The following is a 19,908-nucleotide window of genomic DNA, read 5'->3' on the forward strand; positions in this document are numbered from 1 at the left end:
TTTTTTTTTTTTTTTGAGAAATGTCTATTTAGTTCTTTTGCCCATTTCTTGATTTTTTTTTTTTTGGTATAGTTTTTTGTGTTTAGTCTAAGTTTTGTGCCAGTTTTATCCTTTGCTTTCCCTTTTAAATTTCAACTCCTTTCTGTTTTATACTCTCTAGATTAAGAGTACGTGAGAAATAATTAAAACTTGAGCCTAGCCATATTGGAGACAATTGCAAAGTGAATAAAAGCTGATTTTTTGTTTGATATAAGTTATACAAATATATGATTTTTGAAACTTCTTTGGGCAATTTTTCTAAATTTTGAGGCAGAGATTCTTTTCAGTATTAATCTCATCAGTATAATAGATCCTAGACTTACTTTTTTTATTTTTTAAAAAATGGCAATCCTTTATATGCTTTTAAGTTTATAATCACATTAGATTTTATTTTTATAAAATCTAATGTGATTATAGCAAATATTTACTTTGGTTTTTTGGACTGATTCTTATATTTAGATATTTTGCGCTGTAGTCTGACAGTCTGTATATTTGGCTAAGAAAACATAGTAGCCACCAGGCATGGTGGTACATGCTTGTAATCCCAGAAACTTGGGAGGAGGATTGAAAGTTCAAAGCCAGAATCAGCAATTTAATGAACTTAAACCATATCTCAAAAAGGGCTAGGAATGTAGATCAGTGGTAAAGTGCCCCTAGGTTCAGTTCCTGGTACCAAAATAAACAAACAAACAAAATGAAACGAATCAAGCAAACAACAACAACAAAAAACCCTTATAGTTGCTAACTAGAGATAGTCTCTATAATAGGATCAGGATATAAATAGTGCTATAAAGAAATGATAACTCAATGAATTAAAAAGTCACTATGGTGAATATTTGTTTTTTATTATCTACTCAAGATTTACATTAAAACTGCACTTCATGACATTGTTTTCTTTCTGATTCAGTTTTCAACTTGACCAACAATGTGGATTTGGAAAACACCAAAAAGAAAATGGAACTATACCAGAAGGAAAACAAAGATATCATTCAGAAAAATAAGTTAAAGCTGGTTGGTTGCTATGTATTTTCTTTTTTCTTTTGTATTATAAACAGTTGCTTTCACATGATACTTTAGAAGGCTATCTTTCTATAATACCAGTTGTATTTATAAGGAATTGAATTGAAATTTATGTCAGAATACTAATATGTTATAAAGATATGTAGGTAGGCATGTACACATTACTGTAGCAAAAGCAATTTGACAGTGTTATGTGAAACTGTGCTTTCTTAAGAAAATAAATCCTTAAGGTAGGTGGTTGTAAATGCTAGTTTTATCTGTCTTTGTGATTCTCTGATAAGTATGTATTTGGATAATGGTCACAAAATAATGGAAGCTTATGTTTATCCTTGAACTTTAATTTCTTTTTCATCTAAAGCAGGGGATAGTAGAGGGAACTCAGACAGATATTGATGGAGATAAAGACACCATTTATTAGAAACTAAAACAAATTTATAGTTAAACTGGAGGAACAAATGTGTTACCTAAGCTTAACTTTGGTTTTTCTATTAGGTACTTTTTTTTTTGGTTTGATTAATATAGTAATATTACCACATACAAAATTAATTTTGGTTTGCTTTGTTAATCTATATCAAAATTTGTTTTTAAATATTTTAGTAATTACAATTCATTATTAAAAATTATTCTATAAAGGAAAAAGAATAACTTGCTCACAGATGCAGTTGTGTAATTTATAAAATTTAGCGATCATTTTTATCTTGCAACTTGACATTCTAGTTATGGGGGAAAGTAGAGGTTAATTACTTTTGACATACCTTCTTCACTAAAATGACATAAGTTTATTTGTATCATGTAGCTTTCATTTTGTGATTAGAAGGGGCTTCCTTATAATCTTACAGTGTTTCATTTAGATACTTCTTTCCTGCCATAAAATTCTCATGGAATTGATATTACATTCATATTCCCAGCTTAGCTTTCTTAAAAAAGATACCTCAATAGTGTGTGGGCCTTCCTTTTTTTTAAATCCCATAGTTTTGAGCTAGGAAATAATATTGAGAGTTATAATGAAAGAATAATCTAATTCTAGAATGATTGTATTTCTTTAAAGTAGGAATTTTTAATTATCTGGGAATATAGGTCATTGACTAAAAGAGATAACTTTATTTATGCATATTTCTTCTGTATTAATGATTAACACATGGTTATGTTATAACTTTTTGTGAATAATTCATTATCATTTATTAATTGATCATTCTGTGCAGTGTATCATACTTGTTAGTCCTGCTTATATGAGAGTTTGGTATTGATACAAACATACAGATTCAGGACCACATTTTTTTTTAGAATGGTGCTAGTTAACATACATCATTGCTTGAACATGCCCTGAAGTGACCTATGGAGCATGAGCTAATTTACATGTCTTTTTCTAATCTGAGGTAGTAACTTGCTTGTGTCTCTGAATGTTGAATTCTCATTATTCCAAAAATATTAGAGATGTATGAAAAAAGAAAGGTAAAGAGATCTCTTGCTTGATTAGGCACATAAAATGACTCATTTCTGATGGAGAAAATATTACTGAATTTTTTACTGAGCAGGTCTTATTTGTTGACATTTAACATCTGTGTAAGCATGGAAAAACTAAACTGTGGTGATCTAATCTTGAAATAAATCTTAGTTAAGATTAGCTTAATTTTCATTTTCAGTTTTCTAGATTCTCATGCATAGCAGAGATTGCTATGTAGAATGTCTAATAATTTGGCAAAAATTCATTTAAAAATATTTGTTACACATCTGGTAAGCATAGGGTATTATACAAAAATAAATACCCTCATTCTCAATAGATCAGGTAATTTCACAATATTTGGATCACTGTGAAAGAATTATATGCCTGTTATTAAGGGAGCAAAGAGTAGAGATACTTGATTTATTCTGTAAGACTGGGAAAGGCATTCCAAGAAAAATGCCTGAATAGACTTCTGAAGGACAAGTAGAAGTTACCCAGGTGAGGAAGTTGAGATGAGTGGGGTTAGGGAGACTAGCACAATGACATTCCAGAGAGAAAGCAATCATAAGCAAAGGCAAGAAGGTATGGATAATCATGGAAAGTCCTGAGAGTTGTAAGTAATTCTGTATTATCAAAGTCAAGAGAGAGACTGAAACTGGAGGATTAGAAAAGACCTAGAACACATAAGAACTTCAGTTGTCTTTAGGTTTTAGTAGGTGAAATGGTCCATCCCTGCCATCTCCATGAAAGGTTACTCAGAATACTCCAGTTGACATGACTATGGAATGAGGGATGGCCTGGGTTCTCATTTACTCAGTTCCTTCATTAGATTATCTTCAGACATCTGTTATTGGCAGCTTTTTTGTTATTGTAATAAAATGCCTGAAATAACTTAAGAAGAAGAAAGGTTATTTTGTACTCATCTTTGAAGGACTCAGTTCATAATTGATTGGTCCCATTGCTTTTGTGCCTGTGGCAAGGTAGTATTTCATGGTGAGAGCATATGGCAAAGGAAACTGTTTACCTCAAGGAAGCTGGGAAGCAAAGAGAGAAAGAGGAGGGGCATACCACCATATGACTGTAAGACTTCCAACTAGGTCACACCTCTTAAAGGTTCTGTTATCTCCCAGTAGCACCAGGGACTGGGAATCAAGTATTGGTAACATCAAATATTGGTGTTTGGAGGACACTTACTGACACCATAGCAGCATCTTAGAGAATTCCCTGGATTTGTTAGAGAAATTCCTTAGAGCTCTTCCCTTGCTATTAGAACTCTTGCTTTCTGTGGAGTCATATCATTATTTTTCTCATTCTGTTATCTTTCTTTTTCGTTCTCTTGGGAACCTTTTCTTTCCTTCCTGTCTCTTAAATATAGGTTCTACATAAATTCCTTTTAGTGATTCTCTTTGAGTTATCCCTTTATGATAAGTACTCTCAAATATTTTTACAGCCAGTTGTTTTTTTTCCCGCTGAGCTCTTAAATGTAATGTATCCATATATATATGTGGTATTAATAGTTATTTTTGTCTTGATGTATCATAGACACCTGTAATTCAGTATTTTCAGAACCTTTTTTTAATCTTTGCTTTCCAGTTTCTTTAAGTGTTAAAAAGTTTTACTATATTTTGTATAGTAAGAATAGTTAATATTGTATCTATCATTTGAGCACTTGTATAATACGCTTAAAAATTTTACAGGTCTCTAAAACTTGTTCATGTTGTTTTATGAAATTTTAGGTCTGTTGGTTAGTAACTCTCCATTCCCACTCCCCAGCTCTTGACAATCACTATTTCACTCTTTGATTCTATGAAATTTCACTACTTTAGGTACCTCATATAAGGGGAGTCATAAAGTATTTGTCATGCTTGATATGATTTTAGTTTTCTTAAATTTATTAAGGTGTGTTTGGGTGACTTGTGATCCATGCAGAAAAAGTTTTGCGTGTGCTTGAGAATGACATATATTCTGCTGCTGTTGGGTTAAATGTTCATCTATTTTGTCTATAATGTTCAAGTCCTGCGTTTACTTTTTGATCTTTTGTTTGGATGTTGCATTTATTATTGAAAGTAAGCTGTTGAGGTCTTTTACTGTCTGTATTGCTATTTATTTCTTCATTCAGTTGTCAGTGTTTGATTTATACATTTAGGTGCTCTGATGTTGAGTGCATATATGTTTAAAATTGTTACATCTTTCTATATGTTGCTCCTTTTATCATTATAGAATGTCTTTCTTTGTCTCTTGTGACAGTTTTTGAATTAACTGATTTTGCTTTGTCTCTTATAATGTTTTTTATCATAGTGAATCTATCCAAATGTTCAGGCTGAACCCGGGTCACTCCTTAGGTTTTGCTGATCATCAGTTTCTTGCCATTTTTTAAATCTGGTTCCTCCTCTGATTCTATTATTATTTACTTAAGGATCTTTTATAATTTCTTATCTGGATTATTGGAATATTCTTCTGACTAGTCTTTCTATTGTCAGTCTTGAACCCTGTTGATCTATATTCCCTACTGTTTCTATTCATCTTTCTAAACCCATTCCTCAGGTTTTCTTAATGTCTTCTAGTTGCCTTAGTATGGTATATGTTCCTTTAGTGTGGTACAGTAGACCCTCTGCTTTCCTCTTCAGTTATATCTGAAGCTTTTTTTTTCTACCCTCATACTTCATGACTAGGCCTACGAAGCATCCCAGCTTCCAGCTTTTTTTCTTGTCTTTCCTCCTTTTTTCTCTTTGCTTACATGGCTATTTACTGTCAATGGGAGTAAATGCTTACTGTTTGAAGTCCTTAGCTGGAATTCCATGTATTATTTTCCCAGAACTTTGTGACAGATTACCAAAAACTGGATGACTTACGACAACAAGAATTTGTCTTTGCTCCATTATGGAAGTTAGAAATCTAAATTCAGGGTGTTAGTATTTTTCATGGTTCTAGAGGAGACTCCTGTTTTGCTGTTTCTAAGCTCAGGAATCTGCCAGCAATCTTTGTTATTCCTAAGTTTATAGATACATCACTCTAATCTTTGCCTTTCTCAGGTCTTCACAAGGTCTTCTTCCATGTTTGTCTTTGTCCAGATTTCTAGTATGACCTTATCTTAATTTGATTATATCAGCAAAGATCTTATTTCTAAATGAGGTCACATTTATGGGTATCAGGAGTTAGGTCTCTGTATTAGTCAGGGTTCTCTAGAGGAACAGAATCAACAGGAAGTATAATTATAAAAGGGGGATTTATTAGGTTGGTTGTCTTATGTGACCAGAAGCTGGATAGTCCAGCCTGTATACAGGCTGGAGAGCTGGGAAAACGAGTGGTTGCACAGTCCAAGAGGTTGAAGCCCCAGAACAAGAGGAATCAATGGTGCTACCCTAGTCCTAAACTGAAGGCTTCTGGAGAATCACTGTCAGAGTCCGCTTTGGAAGAGTGAAGGAGTGAGAGTTTGATATACTCAGATGATCACAGCAGCAATCAAGAACCAGTTCAAGAAGAATTGAGCTAGCGTCTGCTGCTGCTTCCTTGTTCTTCCAACTTTTATTCTGTCCAAGCCCTCATCCTATTTGATGGTGCTGCCACGCTTAGGGAGGATCTCCACTTCAATTGGCTATCCCTCATTGTCACACCCAAAAGCCCCTTAATCACCAGCCCTTCTTAATCCAATCAAGTTGAGGATTCAAATTAACCATTGCAGTCTCTAACATATCTTTATAGGGGATACAGTTGCACTCATAACACTGTGTATGAAACCTTTTCTTATTCTGCTGTTACTTCCAAGGAGAATTTATCTCACTGTCAGTTGTGTTCTCGCTATATACCTGTGTACCTTACAAAAACATGTCATTCTTAATTGCAAACACAAATACCTCCCATGTACTGTTAATATAACCTTTTTACATTTATTGCTATTTATGCTTCTTTTTTTTTTTAAATTTTTTTTTTATTGTTGGTTGTTCAAAACATTACATAGTTCTTGATATATCATCTTTCACACTTTGCTTCAAGTGGGTTATGAACTCCCATTTTTAGCCCATATACAGATTGCAGAATCACATCAATTACACATCCATTGATTTACATATTGCCATACTAGTGACTGTCATGTTCTGCTACCTTTCCTATCCTCTGCTATCCTCCCTCCCCTCCCCTCCCCACCCCTCTTCTGTCTCTACCCCCTCTACTGACCTTCATTTCTCCCCCTTGTATTATTTTTCCCTTTCCCCTCATTTCCTCTTGTATGTTCTTTTGTATAACCCTGAGGGTCTCCTTCCATATCCATGCAATTTCCCTTTTCTCTCCCTTTCCCTCCCACCTCTCATCTCTGTTTAATGTTAATCTTCTTCTCATGCTCTTCGTCCCTACTCTGTTCTTAGTTACTCTCCTTATATCAAAGAAGACATTTGGCATTTGTTTTTTAGGGATTGGCTAGCTTCACTTAGCATAATCTGCTCTAGTGCCATCCATTTCCCTGCAAATTCTATGATTTTGTCATTTTTTAATGCAGAGTAATACTCCATTGTGTATAAATGCCACATTTTTTTTATCCATTCGTCTATTGAAGGGCATCTAGGTTGGTTCCACAGTCTTGCTATTGTGAATTGTGCTGCTATGAACATCGATGTAGCAGTGTCCCTGTAGCATGCTCTTTTTAGGTCTTTAGGGAATAGACCAAGAAGGGGAATAGCTGGGTCAAATGGTGGCTCCATTCCCAGCTTTCCAAGAAATCTCCATACTGCTTTCCAAATTGGCTGCACCAATTTGCAGTCCCACCAGCAATGTACTAGTGTACCCTTTTCCCCACATCCTCGCCGCTATTTATGCTTCTTGAGTTGGAAGCCTGAGCTAGAGTAGAGACTTTGGTAGTAGAGGTGGAGAAGTTTGTAAGATGTGTGAGAGAATTCATAGGACTTAACAGTTGATTTAATTTAAAGAGAATGAGGGAGTAGAGAGAGTAAACAAGGATGACTTTGAGATTGAATTGACTCAAGATATTGTTGTGCTCCTAGAAGAAATAAAAAATATAGGAGAACAGATACTTAAATTAGTTTTGCACATACTGAATTTAAAGTATATAAGTAGGGGCTGGGCTGTGGCTCAGCAGTAGGACACTTGCCTGGCATGTGTGAGGCACTGGGTTTGATTCTCAGCACTGCGTATTAATAAATAAAGGTCTATCAACAACTAAAAAATAAAGTATATAAATAAACACTTTTTCTGCATGGGAACTCTTTTTTTTTTTTGGTGGTGGTGGGGTAGTTTACCTAATATGTGAATTGAAAAAATAAAGATCATGTTAAATCCCTTAAAGTGAATGACTTTAAACTGTCTGTAATAATCATAAATTAAAAAACCCTAATTGTTAAGTACAGTTGTTACAGTTCTGCTTCCTAGCTTAATGTTCTTTGTTTAAGTATTTGTATACTGCTAGATGTCAGTCATTCTTTTTAATAGAAACATGTTCACATGAAATAAAATGAATTCTAGTTTCTTCTAAGAAGATTGCTGCATTATTAAAAAATAAGTACTTAGTTTGTTTTATGCTTGCAATAAATAAAGTGTCAGGATGTGCTGTAGGATTGCTGTTGGTTGCTAAGTGTATTCCATAGCATATATAAATTTCTGTTTTAGACTCGTGAACAGGAAGAATTGGAGGAAGCTTTAGAGGTAGAACGGCAGGAAAATGAACAAAGAAGACTATTTATACAAAAAGAAGAACAACTGCAGCAGATTCTAAAAAGGAAAAATAAGCAGGCTTTTTTAGATGAACTGGTATGTATTAATATTACTTGTGATTAAAAAAATTAGTCTTCAGGATATACCTTTATTATTTATTGTGTTGGATAATGACATTTAAATGGCATTTCCACAGTGTGCTGTGGTTTACATTTAGTTTAGGTGATTATTTGTTGATATCATTAAGTCTATTGCTGAATAAGAAATTATACTCTCCCCCAAATTAAAAAGAAAAACCAAATAAACCACTATCAACAGAATAACATTCTTTTATACTCATATTTCTGTGGGACGAGAATTCAAATGGGTCTCTGGGGCTGTTCTCCTCCCATGTATTCTCAGGGCACCTCCCTAGGTGGTTTTTATAGCTGTGTAGTTGGGACTATAGGAGGGAATATTCTAAGAATAAAGAAGTAGAGGCTGGTAATGTATTAAGAAGTAGAAGCGGGAGCTGAGGTCGTGGCTAAACGGTAGAGTGCTCACCTAGCATGTGCGAGGCCCTAGGTTCGATCCTCAGCGCCACATAAAAATAAATAAATAAAATAAAGATATTGTACCCATCTACAACTAAAAAATAAGTATATGTAAAAAAAGAAGTAGAAGCTATTAATGTATTAAGACTTGGGTTGAGAAATTTGTGCAGGATCAATTTCATCATATTTATTAGTAAAAGAGCCCATTCAGTTTCAGGAGGAAGGGATATAGATCTTACTTCTGGTGGGAGGATTATGGCCATCTTTAATCTACATAGTATGTGCTTGGAAAAAAAATTCTCAAAATTGAATGTTGTGGCTTTGTGCTAAGGTTTATAATAACTCTGGTTACTCTGATATAACTTGATTTCATATTTTATATGAGAAAACAATATTTTTGGAAGAAGTGTTGTCACAATATTTGTGTTTTCTAGCAATCAGCTCCGTAAGTAATTGTTGTTATAATAGCAATAATTAGTAAAGTTTGTGATGTGTTTTATAGATTTGACACTGTATTATAACTCTGATGCTTATAATCCTGTATAATATTGATAACATCCCAAACTAGAAGACCTTCCTCTCTAGGAAAGTCTTTTTATATTCTTCCCTTCCCATTTTTGTCCACATAATGAGTTATTTATTCAGTGTTAACACACTTATCACATCTAATTGATATGTTGTTATTCTCTGGTGAGATAAATATATATGCATATATTGTTACATTGTGCTTTTGTCCCCAAAAGCATCTAATCCAGTTAATCAGGAATAAAAAGAGAAAGCAAAATTACTTAATTTTAGAAATAGATAAGAAAGGAAAAATAAGAGATTAATGAGGTTTAGACAGAAAATGTTTATCATAAAATCCTATCTAATTTCTGTGAGTGGAATGTGAATATTATTATGAAAATGAGGGCAGAAGCATATAAAATAGAATAATGGTGTTTTCCCTAGCAACTTTCATTAGTTCTTTCTTAAAGTTATTAAGTGGAAAGTATGGCTTTAGAAGCTGAAATGATACCTGTTGTGTTTTGCATTTTTGTAGATGTGTTTGGTAAGAAATTGAAAATTTTAAAGGATGAATTAGTAAATATCAATTTTTATAGTTATTTTATTGAAAGATTCTTCCCCAATCATGTTATACAAAGAGGGAAACACTTTTTTGGGGAATAATGCTTGTCTTTATAGATAGTTCAATTAATACCAAGTATAGAAATTTGAGATTACATGAAAATATACTTTTAGTATTTTATGTCTCATTAATAGAAAGGGTTTTCAGATTTCATTTTGAAGTTAGCTAGCTTTGCATAGCAATCATTCTTGCATATTTTTTTGTCCTTAAAAGTACTAAAGTTTGCTGCCTCATTGAGCTGCTGTTGGCATGAAGCTCCCCTTTAATTCAGTGAGGCATGAAGTATGATGTGAAACTGCCAATGTACATTGTATATAATCTGGAGTTAATATTGGTTTTTGTGAGTCCTTCCCCCCACTTCCTGTTTTCTTCACCTGCAAGTCATTACCACACATACTTTGCTCACTATTTAGGTCATATAACATAGTGGTTAAATAATTCTTAGTAATTTGCTGTATTCATTAGTACAATTAATTGCAACAGATTGGTTTAGAATACCACTGTAGTTGGATTTCTGGTTTCCATTTTAAAATTTATTTTTAAAGATTCTTCATTACATTAATATTTCAATCTTTATTAATGTTTTCATTATAAATATTAACATAAATTTCTCATATCTTTTTGAACCCTATTAAATAATGTATTTCTTCTTCTGTATGTGTTTATGTGTTAGATTTTATTAAGAAAGAAAATAGCTAGCATTATATTTGTAAATATATCTAGCCTTGAGTCTTAGCATTATTCCATGAACCTAATTTATACAAGTACTACTTACTAAATTTTTTTTTCCTCCTGTTTTTGAGTTTAGTTCTTGTGCCAAAAGCCACTTTTTAAACTTTAAAGAGCAATGGCATTACATTATACTCTATGTGACAGGATTTTAATGTTATGGTCTTAATGTTTATGGCTTAGCATTTGCCATAATATTGGCTAAAAAGTCCATTTATTTAATACTAACTGTAAATTTAAATTTTTTTAAAGGTTTGGAAAGAGATTTTTAATCAGGTCCTGTCTTATTAAATCTTTTTATATTCCCATTTGAAAATTTTGTTCAGTTTATGTCTTAAATTTTGTATGGGCTAATATTGTTGTCAAATGCAGTAGCTGATTTTTATTAGAAATATTGTTTGCCAGATGGCTTGCTTAAAGTCAGTTAAAATAATCTTTTAAAAATGGTCATTATGAAGCTTTTAATGAGTATTACAGGCAGTCTTATTAAAGTTTCTTTAAATATTAAACATTGTCCCTTCGGGCAGTTATAGGTTATGGAAACTTTCAATGCAAAATGTAATACTAAGAAGTATGAAATAACTTGAAAGATGGAATTTACATGTTATATATTCCTCAGAGTGTATATTTTTTACATAGTTTATTTTACCCTATAGATATTTTTTGTGGTCATGCATGATTCTAGTTTTAACACTCACAAAGGCTTTCATGCTTCAAGAGTTTTTAGTACTAAAGTAGAAAGAATTAAGTTAGATTTAAAGTAAATTCTATGCTTTAGTATTAAAATTAATTTTAGATACCTAGAATGTTTATTTTTATTCCTTTTATATGAATGTGAAACCAGGATTGAAGTAAACTGGCTTAATTAGCAATTTTTTTTGAAGTGAACATGTTATCTTGCTTTCATATAAATAAGTTTTGCTTTTTAGAATATATATCAGTTGTTGGTGAGCATATACTTTCTAAGTTGGAGAGTAATGATTTAACTTTTTAGCTAAGATAATTTATATTTCCTCTGTTAGTTTCTACATATGAAAAGGTGGAATGGCTTTTAAAAGGCTTTTTAGGTCTTAGTCCAGTTAAAAAGTTTTTTAATTTAAAATGCTTAATGGAAATCTAAAATAGCTTCAGGGATTCATAGTCCTGTTACTACTGCATTACTAATGCTTTGTTGTAGATATTCAAGCATATTCTTCTACAGTATTTCACTAACTCCTTCATTATTGCTAAAAGTAGGTCTCAATGATTTTCTCTCTTAATAAGGATACATTTTATAAGTAAAATTTGTATACTTCCATTAACTTTTTTTTTTATATTGAGGATTTAATCCAGGGAAGCTTTATCACTGAGCTACATCCCCAGTTCTTTTTCATTTTTTATTTAGGCTCTCACTAAGTTACTTAGGGTTTCACTAAATTGCTGAGGCTGGCCTGAAACTTGCAGTCCTCCTGCCTTAGCCTCCTGAGGTGTTGAGATTACAGGCTGTATTTACTTTTAGAAGTGTGATCCTCATGATATTCCTCTTGCAAAGCACTTCTGTTACAAAATTGTGTTATGCCAACTTTATTCTAGGATGATACTCTTGAATTAAATTGCTTGTTATTTTGAATTACTTACACACTGGAACCTTAAATAATTGCTTTTATTAGCTCCATTTGTGCCTAAAAATTATTAAGTGGTATTGTGAAACATTAATTGTAGAGTTTCTTCAAAATTAAATTCTGGGTGGTGACTATTTTAAAAATCTGTACTCCCACACCCCTACCTCCCCCCCCCTCCTTTTTTGCAGTGCTGGGGATCAAATTTAAGGGTCTCATTCATGTTCCAAGCAGTCTATGACTAGGCTATACCTCCAACCCTATCTATAGCCCGTTTTAACAATATGTTTTCATAAATAACCTTGGTATAGGAGATAAGAATGTGTACTTTCGTATTTGTTTACAGATATGGAATATGTGTGTGTGTGTGCATGTGCGCACACGTGTGTATGTGTGTCTGTGTTTATGTGTCACAGGGAGGGAAAAAAGATCACCTTCTCTCTAGACCTACCTCTGCATATGTTTCTTGGTTATTATTTAACTGACAAGTCAGAAAAAATTTGTATGTAACTTAGTTTAGATATTAGCTTTGCAGCACTTCAAACATGTAAGACGTCTTCATGTGTAACAGGATAAATAACAGTACGTGTAAGAATCAGTCAGAGATTTGCTTGTTTTAATTAAATATGTGTGTGTGTAGATTTGTGTACATGTTGATCATGGTTTATTATCAATATAAGATATTAAAAATGTTTATAATTTTGTTACTTAATTAAAAAATTTAGATTTAATTTTTAAAAGTTAGTAAAGAAGAAAATAAAAATACATTTCATTGTACATACAATAGATCCATTGTGCAAAATAGAGCAAGGATCATTTCCAAACAGCCTTAGGTGAAATCTAATGGGAAACAATTTTAAATTGGTCTGAAATCACTGGTAAAAAGAATGTGTTTTAGGTAAACATCTGATCTAAGTTATAGTACTTTGTACTACTCTTTTTGTGATTAGCTTCTTTTTTTTTAATAAATACAGTTGGTGGCTAGATGAAATATGACCCTATTATATTGTCTTTAATGTGGATTTTATAAAAATACTTGTTTGCGGGTTATTTTGATTTATGAGTCTACAACAGCCTTTTTTTATTATGGAATGTTAATATTTTCTGTAAAGTGTTCTCCAGAAAGTGAATATTTAGTCCAATATCAAATACTTACGGAAAAGGCTTACTTTAAAAGTTTTGTTCCTATTTAGCTTGTCCTTTTTAACTTTCATATTGAACTTGAACTTTTCTTATAGGAGAGTTCTGATCTCCCTGTTGCTCTGCTTTTGGCTCAGCATAAAGATAGATCCACCCAATTGGAAATGCAACTTGAGAAACCTAAACCTATAAAACCAGTGACGTTTTCTACAGGCATCAAAATGGTAAGCCTTATTTTAATTGCTTATTTAAAAGATATTTTCAGAGATTATGCTTTATAATTCAATATTAATTTCTCAGTAAACGGAAAGGTACAGATGTTTAAGAACAAGATCTGATGTAGATTAGATGTTTGCAAATATGGACATGCACATTGTAAGGAAAGTGAATATTTAGCAAGTATAAACACAGTTTTATTGAGTGTGATATTAGATTTGTATTTTTTTTTAATCTCGTAATTTAGGAAAATATTTTTTAAAAGAAAATGCTTAGTCTCATTAAGGAAGTATTTGATGATATAGAATAGGAAAACAAATATCAATTTGTATTTCTCTGCAAACAATTCTCTCTCTCTGTCTCCCTCCCTCTCTATATAGATAGATAGATACTTTTTTAGAAGCCATTTTTAGCTTCTAGATTGTTGTAAGGATAAACTAATTTGAAATTAAAAAATATTTTAGCTATTCATTTGAAAGAAAGATTTTATTCGGTTATTTCTTTTGGAATTGTATGCTTTGTCATATTAGTTTTAATATGTATTTAACATCCAGATTTTTGAGATAGAGCTATTATAAAATATATAACTTTTATATTAGTGAATTAATTTAAAATAGTGTCATTATAGTAGTATAAAAATGTGGCAGCATTTTGAAATTGTAGTTAAGATAGTCAACTAGTTTTGTAATACAGTAATTCTTCTTGTATTTAGTATGTCTGTACACACAAATTCTGTGTAACACTTTTAGATTTTCCTCTTTTTCTCCAAATGTTTCCTTTAAAATATAAAACTAAACCAACCAAAGCTTGTAGGTTACTAACTTTTTGTGAAATGATTATAGGGTTTAATTTAATATTATGCAGTATCAAGTTTAGAGAATAACATTTCTTATTTAATCTTGCTATGCTAAGTTATGCTCTCTGTATTTTTCTTTCTCTTGCTACCATGGTCCCATTATTATTAACTCTTGAGCATTCTTTTATATTAAGACTTACAATCATTGTATTAAAATTATCAGTTCACCTGTCTCATTATCAATCTATAAGCTTCTAGAACTGACACCTAATAAGCTTTTCATGAATCTTGGCTAGAAGCCTAGGTAATTGAGTGAGGGATGGATGAACAAATAAATAGATAATTGATTAGAATAGTACCTGAGTTTATATATTACATCAACCCTTTAGTGAATTATAATGCATATATGCTTTTTCTTAATATTTTGTTCACTGAAACTATTTTTATTAATTTCATGAGGTGGATTTTTTTTTTTTTTTTGCAAATGTCTAACATCAGGAAGCAGTAAAAATAAGAGCAACAGAAAATGTAGAATAGTTTTGCCATAGTTACTGTTCTGTTAGTGAATGAGTGAAAAAATGTGTTAGATTATTAAATAAATACATTTCTTCGTCTCTTGGAAAGTATCTTGGGTACTTCTCTGTAGTCACTTAAAACCAAGTTGGCACATTCTTTTCTAGATGCACTCTGTCTGTAACTTACAACCAAACTGTGTTTTGCTTATGTTGTGGTTGCGGTCAGATTCTCTAATAAACTACGTAAGAACTCATGGAATGAAGAATTGAATTTTCACTTTTTTACCCTGGCATTACAATACTCAGGCTGATAGAGTTTGCAGATTTTTTGGTTGACATTTTTCATTATATGCCTGCATTTCAAAGCTATTGTTAATACATGCAATATTGAAATGGCTGAAGTTAGCTGAAAACATTAGTCAAGTCAATGATTTTCAGTATGCAGTCCTATGCTTAGATGACACACAAAGCTGTACGTTTCAGGTACATATCCTCTGTTATAAGTTGAATGTGATTAGTGTATAGGAATCAGTATTTCAAAAACATTATCAAAATACATTTCTTTTTTAAATTGATTTTATTTTTTAAATACATAGCAGAGGAATGCATTACAATTCTTATTATACATATAGAGCACAATTTTTCATGTCACTGTTTATATATAAAGTATGTTCACATCAACTCATGTCTTCATACATGTCCTTTGGATAATAATGTCCATCACATTCCACCATCATTGCTAACCCCCTGCCCGCTCTCTTCCCCTCCCACCCCTTTGCCCTATCTAGAGTTCTATATTCCTCCCATGCTTCCCTTCCCTACCCCACTATGAGTCAGTCACCTTATATCAGAGAAAACATTTGGCATTTGTCTTTTTGGGATTGGCTAATTTCACCTAGCATTATCTTCTCCAGTGCCATCTATTTACCTGCAAATGCCATGATTTTATTCTCTTTTATTGCTGAGTAATATTCCATTGTGTATATATACCACATTTTTTAATTCATTAATCTACTGAAGGGCATCTAGTTTGGTTCCACAGTTTAGCTATTATGAATTGTTCTGCTATAAACATTGATGTGGCTGTGTCCCTGTAGTATGCTATTTTTAAGTCCTTGGGGTCCTTGGTCTGTACTCAAAGTACATTTCTAATTAGAAATAATATTCTAATTTTTAAAGGCCAGGGGCTATTTTTCTTTGTTTGACCTCAACAGATAAGGTCACATATATCATACTTTTATCATTGAAGTTAATAATATATTGCTTCCATTTTTAACAAATGTATAGTAGCTGCTGTTATTTTCCAGTTCCCTTTCTTTTATAGTATATATAATACTGAAATAAGATCTGGCTTAATCTTAACTAGAAGATGCAATAGTTCATCTTAAGTTTTTTGTAACTCTTTAAAATAATTTTTTTTAGTTGCTAACTACAGTAGTTTGAAAATCTATATGATTCAATAGTAAGTTGGTTGTACCTCCAAAAATGTATTCTGATTTCATCAATTTGTCCCCATCTCTGTTATCCTACGCTAGTTACCATCATGTCTTTCTTGGACTCCTGTGGTAATCTTCCATCTTATCTCTCTATTCTTCTTTATAATCTGTAACCTTTTTATGGTTCCCCAGATGGATTGATGATGGTAAATAAACAATGAAAATATGAAAACATCACCTCCTTAATGTATTTCATTGCTTTTCCAATATATTTAGAATGAATTCCAGAATATTAGTCAGTCACTTTCTCATCTGTAAGAAAGTGATATTTGTACCGAAAAGTGAATGGTGAAAATGAGTTAGCCAAGTAAAAATCCCAGGAGAGAAAAAGAAAAAAGCAATAGCAAAAAACTTAAGGTAAGAAACAGATGTATTAACAGGTAGTGTTAAACATTAAACTTTTCACTGTCCAAGCTAAAGCATCTTTCTCTTATCCCTACCCCTGTTATTTAATACCTTTTAACTCTTTAAAACATATATCACTATTAGAAGATATTTTATAGACACATTGTTTAATGTTTATCTCTACCATTAAATATAAACTCTGTGAACCTAGAGCAAGGTGTGTTTCTAGCACCTAGAATAGTGTCATATACATCATGGTTCTTCTTGAAGTATTTTTGGATGAGTGAATGAATCCTGCATATTAGGTTCATACTGAATTTTTAGTCTGAAGATCCTGATGTACTTTTCTTTATTCTGTTTGAGATGATGTAGCAAATGTATTGAACTGCCTTTATATCCCTGGAATAAATTCAGATATGCTATTGGATTCAGTTTGCCAGTATATATATATTTTTTAAAATTTGCCTCTATATTCATGAGGGATATTAGTATGTAATTTCCCTTTTTGTGTCTTTGTCTGGTTTTGGCATCAGGGTAATATTGGTTTTATAGAATGGTTTGGAAAAATTCCTCTTTTTTTTTTTTTTTTGAAAGAGAGAGAGAATGAATTTTTTTTGTAGATGGACACAACACAATGCCTTTATTTTTATGTGGTGCTAAGAATCGAACCTGGGTCCCTCCTGTGCTAAGCGAGCACTCTACCGCTGAGCCACAATCCCAGCCCCTCTTTTTTTTTTTAAACACTTTTTTTTTTAATAGTTTGAAAAGAATTGGTATACATTTGTCTTTAAAATTTTGTTAGAAATAGTAAGGAAGCCACCCAGTCCTGGGATATTCTTTTTTGAAATTTTATTAGGGATTTGATTTTATTGCTCATTAGTACTCTGTTTAGGTTTTTCTATTCATTGTTGGTTTTGGACACTGTAAGTTGGCAGGCTGTATGGAGGGCTGTCCCGGAGGCCAGGACTACCACCTAAGTAGCCATTGGGCTAATTACAAGTACACTGGAGCAAGTTGGGCCTACCATTTCTTTGCTAAATTTTCTAGAAGGATGCCTGGCCACCTGCTGGACTGAGTGCAGGTGAATGTAGGTTGCCAACTGTCTTGTTTTCCCTTTTGTGCAATTATTCCTATTCCCTGAGGGGATCAGATGCTGTTTGGATTTTTAAGCTAAGATTTTTTTGCTGATTTTAGCCTTCAAGCATTTGGGGTTTTGGTATTGTAACTATTGACATTAGCTTGCTAGAACACAGGTAGAATACAATGGAAATATACCATGACTAGCCCCCAAGTTGACACAAACTCTAGCAGTCAGTCTGGTTTTAAAATGGCACCCAGTTGGGGTTGGGTGGTAGAGCATTTGCTTAGCATGTTTGAGGCATGGGTTTGATTCTCAGCACTGCATATAAGTAAGTAAAATAAAGGTCCATTGACAACTAACTAACTAACTAAATAAATAAAAGGCATAGAGCCATGGCAACTTGGTTATGGGGGTTGGGAGAGAGTATAACATGGACTTCTACTCTATGGCTGATGAATTCCATGCTACTCTTCACGTTTTGTTTGGGGACTCTAGGGACTGCAGAAGTCTCTTGAATAGTTGTCTCCATTAGCAATGAGGATTATACAGGATATATTTAGAAGGCTTATGTGGTTTTAAGCCAGTGTGGGTTGGGAAGCAAATATGGAAGAGATAGGGTGCTTTACTCTTTTCTCTATGGTGTTACCTTAGGTTTTTGATCCCCATAGGGATCTTGGTACTTCCCCTTCCATTTTCGAGCATAGTTCCCTGTATTCTGTCAAAATTGGTTTGTTTATTCTTTGAGGGAATCAAAAAAGGAACATCCTATTTGGGACATCTAACTGATGTATTAGTACTTATTTTGACTCTGTTTTAATTCATATTAAATTATTGTAAATAATGTGATACTGTTATTCATTTTATTCCTTTTCCCCTCCCATAATCTTTTGTTTTGTGAAATATAGCCACAATCTCTACAAAGTTTTTAAAATATGTACAATTGGTAGATAACCTATAAGACTCTTATGTTCTGTTAGTGCCCTCTCTCTTTGTAGCATTTTTCTGCCCTGGAAGCCCTTCTAACTTTTACTGAGAGAGCTTCTGGCACCTCCTATTAGGCTTCATCTTCAATGGTAGAGCCAAGAATATATTGCTGTTTCCTTCTCTTCCTGCTTATCAGAGCCTTTTCCAGGTGATGCCATGAGAGTTTAGAGCTTTTACTCAGCCCATAAGTTGGTTTCTTAGATTGGTCTAGGGTTCATAACTCCTATGGTATTGAGTTCAAAGAGGTTAAAGTACCTTACAAGGGCTGAGGGCTTTCATCTATATTATAATTTTAAAAGATTGTGTGGGTTAGCTAAGTATTAATATGACTCCTGTAGTCTAGAATTTAAAGTGATGGGCTTTTTATGAACATAAAGAAGACCATCTATAATCTCTGTAAAGTTGGGAAATTCCTGTAGGATCTCTACAATGTTCCTTCTTTCATTCCTGATAGTGGTAATTTATATCTTCTCATTTTTTTTTTTTTATCTCTTATAAGTCTGGGTTGAGGTTTGTAAGTTTTATTGATCTAATCAGAGGGCCAGTTCTTGTTCATCATTTTTTTATTTTCTGTTTTCCATTCCACTGATAATACCTCTTTTATTATTTCCTTCATTTTTCTTAATTGGGGTTAGTTTGCTCTACTTTTCTAATTTTTAAAAGTATAAGTGCAGATTATTGATTTGTTAACTTTCTGATTTCATAGAATTATAGACATATAATAAGAATTTTCTTTAAAGCATTTCTTTAGCTGCTTCTCACAAGTTTTGACATGTTATTGCTGTAATTTGAGTCCTCTGAGACACAGATGCCACAATGGAGTTAAATGTGCAAAAAAATTTTTTTTTTGCTGTTTAGCTTTTTGAGTTCTTTATATATCCTAGAGATTAGTGCTCTTTCTGATGTATGAGGAGTAAAGATTTGCTCCCATGATGTAGGCTCTCTGTTCACCTCACAGACTGTTTCTTTTGCTGAGAAGAAACTTTTTAGTTTGAGTCCATCACATTTATTGATTCTTGATTTTAATTCTTGTGCCAAAGAAGTCTTATTAAGGAATTTGGGGCCTAATCCCACATGATGAAGATTAGGGCCTACTTTTTCTTCTATTGGATGTAGGGTTTCTGGTTTTATTCCTAGGTCCTTGATGTCCTTGATCCATTTTGAGTTGAGTTTTGTGCATGG

General features: G+C 32.6%; 1 protein-coding gene across 3 annotated transcripts in view; it reads left to right on the top strand.

Annotated features, from left to right (window-relative positions):
• The window catches only part of Mnat1 (MNAT1 component of CDK activating kinase), a 226,978-nt gene that overhangs the window by 70,177 nt on the left and 136,893 nt on the right, over nt 1-19,908 (top strand). For all 3 annotated transcript variants that reach the window (XM_048798457.1, XM_015489875.2, XM_048798458.1), the window contains exons 4-6: nt 947-1,050; nt 8,120-8,260; nt 13,392-13,517. In XM_048798457.1, coding sequence (XP_048654414.1) covers nt 947-1,050; nt 8,120-8,260; nt 13,392-13,517 — 371 coding nt within the window. The remainder of the gene's footprint in view (nt 1-946; nt 1,051-8,119; nt 8,261-13,391; nt 13,518-19,908) is intronic.

The sequence above is a fragment of the Marmota marmota genome, unplaced genomic scaffold (genome assembly GCF_001458135.2).
Source record: "Marmota marmota marmota unplaced genomic scaffold, marMar, whole genome shotgun sequence".
Classification (NCBI taxonomy): Eukaryota; Metazoa; Chordata; class Mammalia; order Rodentia; family Sciuridae; genus Marmota; species Marmota marmota.